Source organism: Cetorhinus maximus, chromosome 3 (genome assembly GCF_964194155.1).
Source record: "Cetorhinus maximus chromosome 3, sCetMax3.hap1.1, whole genome shotgun sequence".
Lineage (NCBI taxonomy): Eukaryota > Metazoa > Chordata > Chondrichthyes > Lamniformes > Cetorhinidae > Cetorhinus > Cetorhinus maximus.
The window spans coordinates 110,736,416-110,750,381 of NC_135881.1; the positions used below are offsets into that span (position 1 = coordinate 110,736,416).

Here is a 13,966-nt window from a genome sequence, read left to right on the forward strand (position 1 = left end):
GGAGGGAGAGGAAGAAGGATTAACATGGTTATTGAGGCTGAACTAATAACAAAATAACAGGCTTGTTAATGAGAGACTTTGAGTTGATCCGTTGTGGCAGACTCGACCAACTGCTCCCTGAACCATACAAATCTGCGGTAATTCAGGGAAACATTGATTGTTGACTCTCTCCGTGACTCATGATTAGAGATGGAAGGCTGGATCCTTCACTTGGTGTGGGGAAGGTGGGGAGTGGGGTGGAGAGCATGGGTGGGGCTGGAGGGCGTTGAGATTATTCTCTCCACAACAATCTTTGGGAAACTCATCAGTGCTCCGTGCTGGTCAGCTGTGTGATTTCAGTGAGTTAATCTCTTGCAGTAAGCTCAAGCACAGCTGAGAATCCACCAAGCCTCGGCTTTTGCTAAACCAGTGCCTAAGTCCTCAGGCTTTAAGTGAATGAGTATTGTCCCGATGGAAAGTGTATGCATTGCATTTCAGACAGATAGAAAAAGTTTGGTTTCACAATCAAACACATTGAGGGTTTAGGAGGGTTAATGGTTTAGGGTTTATGGCATATTAGCCATATGGATGACTGAAAAAAAATAGATGTTCTCTTCAAAATTCAACTGAAAGAAATAAGAATTATTTCACTCCTTAGCTTGATTATTAGGACTAAAGTTGTTTCAAAGGGCTGACACACAGCCAATTGGCCAAATGGCCTTTTTTTTTTATTCGTTCACGGGATGTGGGCGTTGCTGGCTAGGCCAACATTTATTGCCCATCCCTAATTGCCCTGGTGGTGAGCTGCCGTCTTGAACCACTGCAGTCCCTGTAGTGTAGGTACACCCACAGCACTGTTAGGGAGGGAGTTTCAGGATTTTGACCCAGTGACAGTGGAAGAACGGTGATATATTTCCAAGTCAGGATGGTGAGTGGCTTGGAGGGGAACTTGCAGGTAGTGGTGTTCCCATGTATCTGCTGCCCTCATCCTTCTAGGTGGTAGCGGTCGTGGGTTTGGAAGGTGCTATCCAAGGAGGCTTGGTGGGTTCCTGCAGTGCATCTTGTAGATGGCACACACTGCTGCCACTGTGCGTTTGTGGTGGGGGGAGTGAATGTTTGTGGATGAGGTGCCAATCAAGTAGGCTGCTTTGTCCTGTGAGATTGTACAATTCTAGCTTTGTTTACTGTTTAACAGGTAGTTGCTGCAGTTGCACTTTAAAGCAAATGAAGGTAAGAAACACCTGAATAAGGAAAGGATACAACATTGCAGTGAATAAGCCAAGTATAAAAAAATTCAAATAATAAATTTGAGTCAATTTATTATTAAAATACAAATGGAAACAAACACAAATTTATGTGAGCTTTACTAATCATAACTTCTCACTGATACTGATTTTAATAAGGAAATATTCTGGTGTTTAGGTAAAAATGCAAACCCAGACGAGAGAAAGGCAGCCATGAAGACTGCTGAGGGATTCATAAAACAAATGAACTACCCACCCAATAGCCAGGTAGGATATCTTCAAATAAAATTATGTTTCATTAAATAAGGACCAGAATATGCCACAAGAAGTGCTTGGGGTGTGTTTATTGTTTGGTTGAAAGTAATCAATGATATTACTCGAATGAAGTTGAAGCTCATCATTGCCTTTTAGAAGTATCCGTCCATTGCTTGCATTGTACTGAAAAACAGACAACTACCCTAGCTAAGCAGCCCCTTTGCCATCAAAACTTTGCTTATTTAATATAGTTGTAGTTCAAATAAAGCAGAAGTTATAAATTACACAGAATAGAAAAAAGCCAGATCGCCTTCAGTCACATCTACCCTGGTCAAGTTGACAAGCTGGTGCATATTTGTTTCTGAGTGTACAATTAATCACTGTCAGTTCGAACTGTGGAAGAAATTTAAACAATTACTTATGCCTTCTCCTTTTCCTCATCTCATGCAAAGGAAATAAGAACAAATATATAATAGACTATATAATAGCATTTATACTAATACTTTACAATGTCAATTTATGCTTTTAGCTTCACAATGTAGAATTTGTATTTTTTTTATTTGTTCATGGGATGTGGGCATCGCTGGCTAGGCCAGCATTTATTGCTCAACCTTAATTGCCCTTGTTCAGTGGGGCATTTTTTAAGAGTCAACAACATTGCTGTGGGCCTAGAGTTACATGTAGGACAAACCAGGCAAAGACAGCAGATTTTCTTTCCTAAAGGGCATAAGAGAACCAGATGGGTTTTTACAACAATCAGCACTGGTTTTGTGGTCATTATCAGACTTAATTCCAGGGGGAAAATTTTCTCCCTGTCGGGGGGGTTGGGCGGGAGTGGGTGTGGGCGGGGGCACAGCCGATCGCTGCCCGCTGTCCCCTCAACTTAATTACTTACAAAAACAAACATTTGTATTCAATACCTTAATAACTTCATGGATCTGTCAATCAAACCGTGAACCTACAGCCCCCTACTGTAATAACGACAGGTTGTAGAAGCAGTCAAGCAGTAATAATACTATAATGATAGCCCTTATGGAAATGTCAATAAACAGCTATTAAAACTGCAAGCATCGATTTTTTTTCAATTCAAGAGACAGAGCAATCACCTTTTTTTTCAAAATTTAAAGAGCAGAGGTCTTAAATAACTTGACAGCTTGACAGTTCCTTATCCATCTTTTATGACCATTCATGTCTACTCTTAAAAATCATAAGTCACACACTGTAGGAATCAGAACTCGCTCCAGTGAAAATGGGGTCTGTTTGAAATCAGTACTGCAATCAAATGGCCCTGCTGGGTTTAGGTTTCCCCCATATGGGAATGACATCCTAACCCCTTTTCCCTTCCACTGACAATAGGATTTGTTGGAAATGGGAACAAGACTTCTAGATCCTGTGTCCCCTCACCATTTTGGATGAGGTCTGGAGTTTCCAGGCAAAACTCCACATCTGGGTTTTACTTCTAGGGGGATAGAATTAAAAAGGAGGGAAATTATGCTAAACCTGTATTGAATCTTGGTTAAACCACACTTGAAGTATTGCATGCAGTTCTGGTTGTTATATTATAAAAATGATACAGAGGCACTGGAGATGGTGCAGAGAAGCTTAACAAGGGTGATACCAGAAATGCATGGGTATACATATCAGGAAAGGATTGCCGGGCTGGGTCTCTTCTCTTTTGAAGAAAGATGGCTGAGGAGTGACTTATTAGAGGTCTTGTAAATTATGAAACGTTTTGGTAGAGTGGATACAGAGAGAATATCTCCTTTTGTAGGGAAGAGCATAACTAGATATCATCAATATAAGATAGTTACCAAGAAATCCAGTAGGGAATTTCAAAGAAAGTTCTTTACCCTAGGAGTGTTGAGAATGTGGAACTTGTGACCACAAGGAGTGATCGAAGCTGATTGTATAAATGCATTTAAGGGGAAGCTAGACACGTATATGAGGGAAAAAGGAAGAGAGGGTAGCTTTAATAGATTTAGATGAGGAAAGATGGGAGGAGGATTGAGTGGAGTATAAACATTGGAATACAGTCCGGTTAGGCTGAATGTCTTTGTTTCTGTGCCATATTCCTATGTAATCCTATGGATATCTAGCAGATCCCTTAATAACTGTAAGCTATTAATAGCAGTATGTTTTTGTGCAGAACTGATGTGTCTGTAAGTCCATTGTCTATTCTATTTGGAGAAATCATGTATGGCATGAGTAATTAGTAATGCAGTAATAGTTATGCAGTACATGTTGTCTAATACAGGAAACCTGTAGAATGGTGTCAGATCATGAAGACCCCATGAATAAAATTGAGTCTTGGAGCTTGGAGTGTGTTAGAGTTCAGATGGAGAGTGAATTTGAATTGGATTAAAGAGATCTAGAAAACTTTGGTTGCACACAAAATACCAAGAGCATTAGTGTATGTTAGCTTGTCTGTGTGAACTCCTATAAATGCCTAAACAAATCTATATTTGGTTTGCACAGATGCCATTTCTGGTTTATCAGCATTTGATGTTTGTTTATCAGATTGCCCAGATTAACAGCCCCCATGATAAGTGGAGTACACCATCTGCTTACACTTCAGTACTCGTGTAGTTGTCATTCTTTTAGCTGCTATGCGGAGAGGGCGGACTGAAAAAGTTAGCACCACAATAGTCACTTGAAAATCAGACATATTGACAGCCTGCAAGGATAATGAGGTCTATACAATTTCTGCTACCAATGTATCTTACTTTGCCACAGCATGAAACTAAAGCTTTGTTTTCCTCTGCAGATTCAAGTACTTCCTGAAGGAGGAGAAACTCCAACCTTCAAACAGTTCTTTAAGAATTGGAAAGACAAAGGTCAAAGCGAGGGATTCGGAAAAGTGTATGTCACTGAGACAATTGCAAAAATCAAGCAGATTAAATTTGATGCTTCAAAATTGCACACCAGTCCTCAAATGGCTGCAAAGCATAACATGGTGGATGACGGTTCAGGAAAGACAGAGGTAACTCGCAATCCTCATGTGAAACAGAGAAAAGCTGCGTCATGAGAAAATTGAATATTAATGGTCTGAGGAGCTACATTGTAATGCTGTTCACTTTCAGAGTCTCTGCTTTGGTGCAGTTCTAAGATTGTCTTCCATCTCTCTCTCCCTGGGCCCCTCAGCACCTCTCTCTCTCTTCTTCCCTACCCTGAAATCCTCTCTCTCTCCCCAGCATACTTACCGTTGCTGGTGATCACTGCTCATCCAGTCAGAGACTGTTTCTCTCGCACAAATGTGGGAAAGTAACAGCCTGTGTTTGGAGGAGCAGCCCTTTGCAGAATTCTTCAACTTTACTAATCTGTCTTACCAGTATTTTGAACTGTGGCTCCGGGGGCCACATAGAGAGTCTTCAGGGACCCCAATCCGGCCCACAGACCGCGGGATGGACAAGCCTGGCCTACATACTTTCTCAGATGGCAGATAGTGGAGATTGGAAGGAACCAGTTGTGCTGTCAGTAAATGCTATTTCAATGTGACATGGTCCTTACTGATCTGATGACCAAATGTTGTACTGGACCAATCCATACTGCAGGCTGCCTTCTGCTGGTGACCGCTTTGATAAATTAGTTTTGAAGTGTGGTAATAACAACAGAGATCAGTTAATCAGTTAACTACCCCGCCCCCCGCCTCCCCCCCGCCAACCACTCCTCCACCATCCTCTCTCTCTCTCTTTGCTGTAACTTCAGTGTTAATAGAATTCCCTGTTTAAACACAAGTTGCTATCTATAAGCAGAGTTCCATCATGCATAAAAGCTTTGTCCTTGTTTTCCATTTATATATGGAAAAAAACAAATTGGCTCTGTGTTACTAACAAGCCTTGTATGTTGTAAATGCATTATCATGATTGAAGTCTTACTTTTATGCTACTGTGTCCTTTTCAGATTATTGAATCTTTTCAACTAGAAGAGTGCAATCTGTAGTATTAGAAGTGGCTCAAAATTACACTAGTTCCAGTTAGTGCTGTATATGTGACTCAACAGTAATGAATTAAGAATGTATGAAATTTGCGCACACACAAATCTCAAATCAAAATGGTAATTTAGGGTGAATCTCAGAATAAAGTCACAGAGATTTTTTGAATCTTGTGGCAGATAATCCCCTTTGTTGGGAGAGGGCCCTTCCAGTCTAGTATCTGCATCTCCGACCTTTATGGCTGAGCTGAATAGTCTGCTTGCAAAATGATAATCCAATGCTAAATTCTACCAGCCCAGGTTGTTCCATTTGCATCCTGCCATTCTACGTGGGTGGGCCAATTAAGGCCTGCCCAGCGTGACGTCTGCACAGAAGCACTATGCGCTTCCTGTGTGGGCAGCGGGGGGGGGAATCCCAAAATCGAGAGTGCGCTCATCTCCCTGAGGCTAAGTGCAGCCTCAGGGAGATCGACTCAAAATGTAAAAAACCTAAAAATAGAAAAGTTAAATTTTCCTAACATGTCCCCTCATATGACAATGTCACATGAGTTGGGAGATGTCCATAATTTTCACAAAAACTTGATTAAAATTTTTAAAAACCTACATGAAACCTCATCCCGCCTGTGGATGAGGTTTCATGCTTTTTCTAGTTCGCACTGGGGCTCCTGGCCTGCCTGCCAACCTTAAGGTTGGACGGGCAGGTCCTTTAATTATTTAACTGATTCTGTCAATGGCCTCAATTGGCCATTGACAGGTCAGCAGGCGCGCAGCTGATTTCGCTGTGCCCCCGCCTTCCTAAAAATTTAAATGGGGCGTGGTGACGTCGGGAGTTCCCCCCGATGCCACCGTGCATCATTTTACATGTCGGCGAGCGGGCCCTGCCCCCGCTTGCCGACGTGTAAAATCTTGCCCCTAAAGATAAGGCCAGGGCGGTTGCTGGTGAGGTAGGTTCTGGGGGTGGGAGTTACAATTGCAGAGAGTAGAGTCCCAGGGTGGCAACACCCCAGATCATGTTTGTTGACTCCTGCCCTTCCTGTGGCCCACAAAAATAATTCAAAACAACTTTGCTGTGCCTCTTCGGTTCCAAGACCAGTGGAGCTGAATGGAGTATGCACAGTGCAGGCTTAGGCTAGAAATGGAAATTTGGGTTCCTATTTATGTCAAAGAACCCCTGGTTTCCATATTAAAAGGGGCCATCACCTGAAAGGAGCGAGCACTTTGGACACCCATTGAGAGGCTCTTTCAGAATGGAGTCAGATGCATTGTAGGTTTTAATGAGATGATAAAGCTTCCCAACCCATTTTGAGCCTGTTGCTGCCCCATTAACACCAGGGGAAGGTTGGGTTAACTAACCCTCTGGGCTGTCTCAGATTCTGCAGCTGTCATCAGAAATGACTCTGTGATATAAAAGGGCACAAATAGAATAGTCTAAAGTCACTTACTAAATCAAAGATGTTAAATATCATCAATCAATAATGACTGATGATCATTTGCCTCTGTGATGGTTATGTGATTTATGTTTATCAGAATTAGAAGGCCATTAACTATAATTAAGTTATAGTTAGAGCAGTTAATAATTTTGGCTTATTCCATTGGGTTGATGACTTTATGATGATAATGAACCTCAGTGACAAAGAACAGTGATCAAAATTTAAATTCTTAAAATCTGCCTCCTTTTTGTAGTTTTTCTATGCCAGTTTGGGAGGGAGTTTAGACTCAAGGGGGAGAATTTCCTCCCTGTTGGGCGGGCTGGGTGGGTGCGGATGCGCAGTTGATAGCCGGCCGAGATTGGCTGCGCGCCGCCATTTTACATGGGTGGGCCAATTAAGGCACACCTGGAAGCGCTCAGCACTGCCTGTGTGGGCGGGGGGAGGAGGGAGAGTCAGGGCCTGCGCTCTTTCGCGTCTGTGCGTGAAAGAGCACAGAAATCTCCCTCAGGCACGGAGCTGCCTCAGAGAGAGTAATCTGATTTTGAAAACTTGAAAAAAAGAATTAAAAAAAATTATTCAGACATATCCTCTCATGTGACAGTGTCACATGAGCTGGGACATGTCAATGAATTTTAATAAAAAATGTTATTACAGTTATAAACCCTTCATGAAACCTAATCCCACCTGTGGATTCTGCCCAAAGATTTTGGCAGGGTCACTCTGTAATTTGTTGCTGAAGAGTGCAGGATAATGGCCTAATTTGGTTCTTTTTGTGATTCTCCCTTCTGCTTTATGGGGAACTTGTATTTTTGGGTTGGCAAGAATAGGATTATACAACACCAGAAGAGACCATTGTAACCCATCTGGTTAGTATCAAGGCAAACACATAGCAGCAAAAAAAAAAATTTACACAAAAATAGTCTTTTATGACCTCTGGACATCACAGAACATTTTGCAGGGAATGAAATAGGTTTTGTGAAGTATGGTCACAATTGTAATATAGATAAACATGGCAGCCAAATTGCTTGTAGCAAGATCCCAGGAATAACAATGATCTAAATAAACAGGTAATCCATGTTATTGATACTGATTGAGAGATAAACATTTGCCAGACACCAGGAAAACCCCCTGCTCGTCAAAAGTTGCCTATCAAATCTTCTACATCCACATGAGAGGACAGACAGGGCCATAGTTTAATGCCTCATCACTGTAGTGAAGGTAAATTGAGCAAGGCATAAAACAAATGGCCAACTCACTGCGGACTATTTCCTGCCGAGCAGTCCCAGTTAAAATCAAAACATTTTTCTTAATTCTTTCCTGGATTATGGGCATCACTGGCAAGGTCAGCATTTGTTGCCCATCCCTAATTGCCCTTGACAGCATTTAGAGTGAGCCACATTGCTCTGGGTCTAGAGTCACATGTAGGCCAGACCAAACAATGGTAAATTTCCTTCCCTAATGGACACTTGTGAACCAGTTGGGTTTGTATAACAATCAATGACAGTTTCATGGTCACCATTACTGAGACTAACTTTTCAATTCCAGATTTTTTAAAATTGAATTGAGTATATTAATTCATTGAATTTGCAGTCCACCACCTGTTATGATGGGATCTGGACCCATATTCTTAGCACATTAGCCTGCGCCTCTGGATTAATAGTCTAGTGCCATGACCACAACGCCACCATTTCCCCGCAATGTGTTATTTTCCTTGATTATATGGCAGTGATTGCAGCTCAAAAGTAAGTTATTATATAGGCCAGAATTTTAACTTCGGCGTGCGGTTGCGTGCCCGACACGCCCGAACATAAGTGACGTGCGATGACATCGGGCATGCGCCCCAACGTCATCGCGCACTCGTGCGACATTTTGTTCAGTTGGCGCGCACTGGAGTCGGCTGCACGCCCGCCGATAATTGAAAGGACTATTAAGACCATTAATGAGCTATTTAGCTTGACTTGACGTTTACACTGCCCGTCCAACCTAACGGCTGATGGGCAGGCGAAAAGGCCAAGCGGCCTTTACATTTTTTAGGAAACCTCATCCACAAGCGGGATGAGGTTTCCTAAAGCTAATACAAATTAAATAAAATTTTACTTTGAAAATAAAAACATGTCTCATCTCATGTGACACAGTCACATGAGGGGACATGTTTCATTAAATTTTTAATGTCTTTATTTGTTTAAAAAGCGCTTCAATCTCCCTGAGGCTGCTCTGTGCCTTAGGGAGATTGAAGCACTCTTTCGCGCGCATGCCTGAACTGCGCACCAGGCCTGCTCTCCCTCCTACACAGGTAGCACTTTCAGCGCAACCGCTTGCAATCCACACAGGGTGGGCCTTAATTGGCCCGCCCGTGTGAAATCGTGGTGCGGAGCCGATTGCGGGCGGCGGTCAGCTCCCCAACCGTTCCCACCGAGCCCGCCCGATGGGGGGAAAATTCAGGCCAGAATGAAGCACTCTGAACTGTGTATGCAAATTCATGTTTTCAATTTTTTGATTCCGTGTGTCAAGTCACAACTTATTCAACATAACGTAGCTCCTTCACTGATATCCTTCACCAGCTGTGGGATAAATTGAGACATTTTAAGAGTTGCATCAGGCTTTTTATTGAGAAGATGTATTTGAATGGATTTATTTTCAAACTTTTCTCCAATTCTAGATTTGGCGAGTTGAGAGCAATGGTCGGATTCCTGTTGACCCTGGTACATATGGACAATTCTTTGGTGGAGACTGTTACATCATTCTTTACACATACAGATTGGGAGAGATCATTTATACCTGGTGTGTATATTAATTCTTATATCTCTATTATCCCCTAATTTAGTAAGCTTGACTTAATAACAAGATTCACAAACTGTTGCTCAGCCTCACAGAAGAGACACAATTGGCCTGGATTATTCAAACTATCCAATTAACCTGGACAGACCCCAATTTTCCACTCTTCATAAACTCGAGCTCATTCAAAACTCTGCCGCCCACATTCTAACTTGCACAAAGTTCTATTCACTTATCACCGATGTGCTCACTACAATACATTGGTCCTGGGCTGGCAATGTCAATTTTAAAATTCTCATTATTTTCAAACCCCTCCATGGCCTAACCCTTCCTATCTCTGTAATCTCCTTCAGCACAGCAATACTCCAAGATCACTGCGCTCCACCAGTTCTGGCCTCTTGCACATCCCCTATTTTAATGCCATTGATGACTGTGTTTTCAGTTGCCAAGGCCCTATATTCTGGATTTCCCTCCCTGAAGATCTCTGTTTTTCTGCTTCTCTCTCTCTCTCTCTCTCTCTCTCTCCTTTATATGCTACTTAAAACCTACCTCTTTGGCCAAGCTTTGGTCATCTCTCCTAATAGTTCCTTATGTTGTGTGATGTCAGATTTTATTTGATAACACACCTGACAAGCAGTGGGTATCAAATCGATGGCCGCTGCAGTTCATCAGTTACTGACTGGGCATTATCAGGTGGCCCACCCTAGTCAACATCAAGGTAAGTCGGGGATGTGGGGGTAAGGGGCATTCCTGGATGGGGGAAACTCACATGATTTATGTGGAACACAGAGGGGCACCCCTGCTTCATCCATCTCCAAAAAAAAAAATTCAAAGTTAATCTTGTTGCTCCTTTTCAGTTCATCTGGAGCATCCTCCCAGTTATGTCTCAAAGTGGCATTCAGGTCCTGTGTACATCATAGGACCCCAACTTGTATTGTAAGAGGGCCTACCTGATGAATCAGGAATCCACGTCAGGTAGGTAGATCCTTTCAAAGCAATGCGCCAAGGCTCCTTCAACAACACTTTCCAAACCCACAACCCCCACCACCTAGAAGATCAAGGACAACACCCCACCTGCAAGGTCGTCTCCAAGTCACACACCATCCTGACGTGGAACTATATGGCCGTTCATTCAGTGTCACTAGTCAGAATTCTGAACCCCCTTCCTAAAAGCACTGTGGGTGTACTTACACTACAGTGGTTCAAAAAGGTAGCTCACCATCACCATCTCAAGGGCAATTAGGGATGGTCAATAAATGTTGGCCTTACTAGTGATGCTCATATCCCAAGAAGGAATTAAAAAAAGATGGCGTGGGCCAAATTGGGAGCGGTTACTAATCAGAAAGCTTTCCCCACCATTTTTATTCCGTTACTGTCATGTTTTCACCCAGTAGTACAAGTAAAAAACTTGCACTAAAGATTTACTTGTATGATATCAAGAGGAGGAAAGGTATTCTTTGCTTATTAGAATAGCCTGATTAGGAGAAGATTGTTTGAATTGTCACACTGAATGATGTTACATTTATTACTGTAAATGAGACAATCTGAAAACCGTGAGCGGAATTTTCTGTGCCTGCTGACGTTGGGCCTCAAAGTTATAATATGGCGGGATGGCCAAAAATCGGTTTCATGACATCGTGAAACCAGTTTGCAATTATCTGCTCTGCCTGTCAATGGGGGATGGGGAGATTCCAGGGGAGGAAAGAGTAAGGGTGGAGGAAGGAGTAAGGAAGGGGGAAAGACTAAGGGTGGAGGAAGGAGTAAGGAAGGGGGAAAGACTAAGGGTGGAGGAAGGAGTAAGGAAGGGGGAAAGACTAAGGGTGGAGGAAGGAGTAAGGGCGGAGGAAGGAGTGAGGAAGGGAGAAGGAGTAAGGGTGGAGGAAGGAGTAAGGAGGGGGGCAGGAGACCAGAGTAGGGAAGGAGTTTGGAGGGGGGAAGGAGTTCAGACAGGGGCAGGACTTTGAGGGCAGGGAGGAATTCTGAGGGGGGCAGGATTTTGGGCAGAGGAAGGAGTTCCAAGGGGGGAAGGAGTCCAGGGGGAGGAAAGAGTAAGGGGGGAAGATGTCCAGGTGAACATGCAAGGGAGAGGTCTCTGGAGTCTATGACTGCCTCCTAAGGAGCGAGCTGAGGGTGCACATGGTAGGAGGGAATGTTCAGAATGAGAGAGGACAGAGTGAGCCGGTAGGGTGGGAGGGTGGGGTTGCTACGGTGTCGCTAGATGGGACAGTGAGGGTGATTGGTGGGGACTCGGAGACAGATATGGACCCTGGGGTTGGGAAGGAGAAGGCCCACGAGGTCAATGTGGACGGGGGTGAGTTTTTTGAGAAGGTATGGAACATGCACCTTCACCTGGACATCCTGGAAAGACAAGGGTTCTGGCTGTAGGTGACGGTGGGGAAGTGGAAGATGATGCCAGGGGGGTCAACAATGATAGAGGAAAGGATACGGGTGACTGGGGAGGGGAAAGGATGGGGGAGGTAAAGACAAATGTTACATGCGTCATGCTTCTAAAACCGAAAGTGAAAGGAGACTCGCAGTGCTGCATGTTGGTGCGATCAGGGAGTGGGCGGTGATGTAGGTCAGCTCAGATGGACAACTGAAAGTGAACCCCAGCAGGCAGCGTTGAAAATGCTCAGGACATTGAGACGAGTGTGATGGAGGAATGATCGTGCGCGGGAGAATGCTTGCATGAGGCTCCGAAAGGCCCTGCCACTCACACTCCAGGATCACTCTGGGGCCAACTGTGAGCAGTTGAACTGCTAATGGGGGGGATGCAGTGGGAGGACTCACGAAGCCTGTCAAAGAAGCTGAAAGACACCATTACACATTATTCAGTGAAAGTGAATATATTTTCAGATTATAAAGTGACAAAATCTGTTCACCTGTGCAACCAAATTTGATAAGAATTTCTTAACTTTTCTTGGCCTAACACTTCTTCTAGGTGCTGCCCTGACATCCCCATGGATGAGTCCATACATGCACATGTGGGCAGCACTTCATCAGAGAGCAGGTGGACACACTCCCTTGACTCGCGTCCACTCTGTTGAGGGCTTCCAACTGCTCTGTGTGATGTTCCCACGCCTTCTGCTGACTTTCCATAATGAGTTGGAAGACCAAATCCAGAGGCTCGTCATCTGACTCGGATTTCACAGATGCCTCTTCCCCAGCAGTCTTCCGAGTGCCGGGGAGTTCGGCTGAACTTGCCTCCTCCTGCTGCAGACACATGTCCGTTTGGTGACCACCAGATTGTGAACCTGAGCCTGCTCTAGATCTGGGTCCCACCGAGGTGTGTGTCTCTGCACTGGTGCAGGGTTTGGTAAGCGCTGTGACGGGTCTCCCAGGCTGCTTATTTCTAGCTCCTCAATGGAGGAGGCGTCCTCTTGGCTGGAGGCCAGGACGTGGATGGAGCTGAGGGACTGGCTGGCTGAGGGTGTTGGTCGAATGGCAGAGCTCCCTGTGAACCAAAGTAGAGATAATTAGTGCAGGCAGCAGAGTCAAAAGCAGGGGTGAGAGCACTCACAGTAACATTGAGAGGGGGATGATGGGGTGCAGGATCCTCATGTGGGTGTTCACCACTGACCTCACCGTCACCGCAGGCACCGTGGACCACGCCCTCACCACTAAGCCCAATGGCACGCTCCTCAAAGTGAGCAAGTGACCTAATGTGGGCCACTCCACCCCCAGTCTGGGACCTCTCCCTGCTGATGTGAGCCAGCTTCTCCTGCATAAGAACAGATGGAGAGAGTGTGAGCAGGACACATGGCGCTGTGTGGAATGTTTGTGTGGTGAGCAGAGTCATGGATGGGATGACGATGCGAGCTCGAGAGTATCTGAGCCTAATTGAGATGTGAGGGTGTGTGTGAGAGTTAGTGGTGTTGTCCCTTGAGGTGTGAGATCCCTGTGGATGTGTGATGGGTTTGTGAGTGTGTGAGTTGAGAGTGATGAGAAGAATGATTTACCCTGGTGGAACGGATGAGACCATTTATCCTGTAGTGGCACTGGGGGGCTGTCCTCTTTTGCAGGGTGTTGACCATCACTGCCACCGCCTCCCTTGCTGGATTGGTGCCTTGCTTGCTGGTCTTCGCCCAGAGCAGGGGTAGAGGACATCACAGCGGGCCTCCACTCGTCCAAAAGGCATTCCAGGGATGCATCACTGAATCGGGGGACTGCTGTCTTCTTGCCTTTTGGGGCCATGTCTTCTGTGCAGCAGCCCTGGGCTGGAAGCACCGAGAGGTGTGCGTGCAGCTACACTTTAAATATGGTGCCCGGCGTGAGGAAGCGGTGAGGTGACGGTGTGATGGGCAAATCAGAGGCCACCCATCAGCGAAACGGCCTGTTTCCCAGGGGTGCATG

At 44.7% G+C, this 13,966-nt stretch overlaps 1 protein-coding gene across 2 annotated transcripts in view; it reads left to right on the plus strand.

Moving 5' to 3' along the window:
* Positions 1-13,966, plus strand: part of scin (scinderin) — a 134,738-nt gene that overhangs the window by 68,925 nt on the left and 51,847 nt on the right. For both annotated transcript variants that reach the window (XR_013576197.1, XM_078538829.1), the window contains exons 7-9: positions 1,402-1,490; positions 4,243-4,458; positions 9,498-9,619. Coding sequence is in view for 1 of the 2 variants with exons in the window: in XM_078538829.1 (XP_078394955.1) it covers positions 1,402-1,490; positions 4,243-4,458; positions 9,498-9,619 (427 nt within the window). In the remaining variant the exon portion in view is untranslated. The remainder of the gene's footprint in view (positions 1-1,401; positions 1,491-4,242; positions 4,459-9,497; positions 9,620-13,966) is intronic.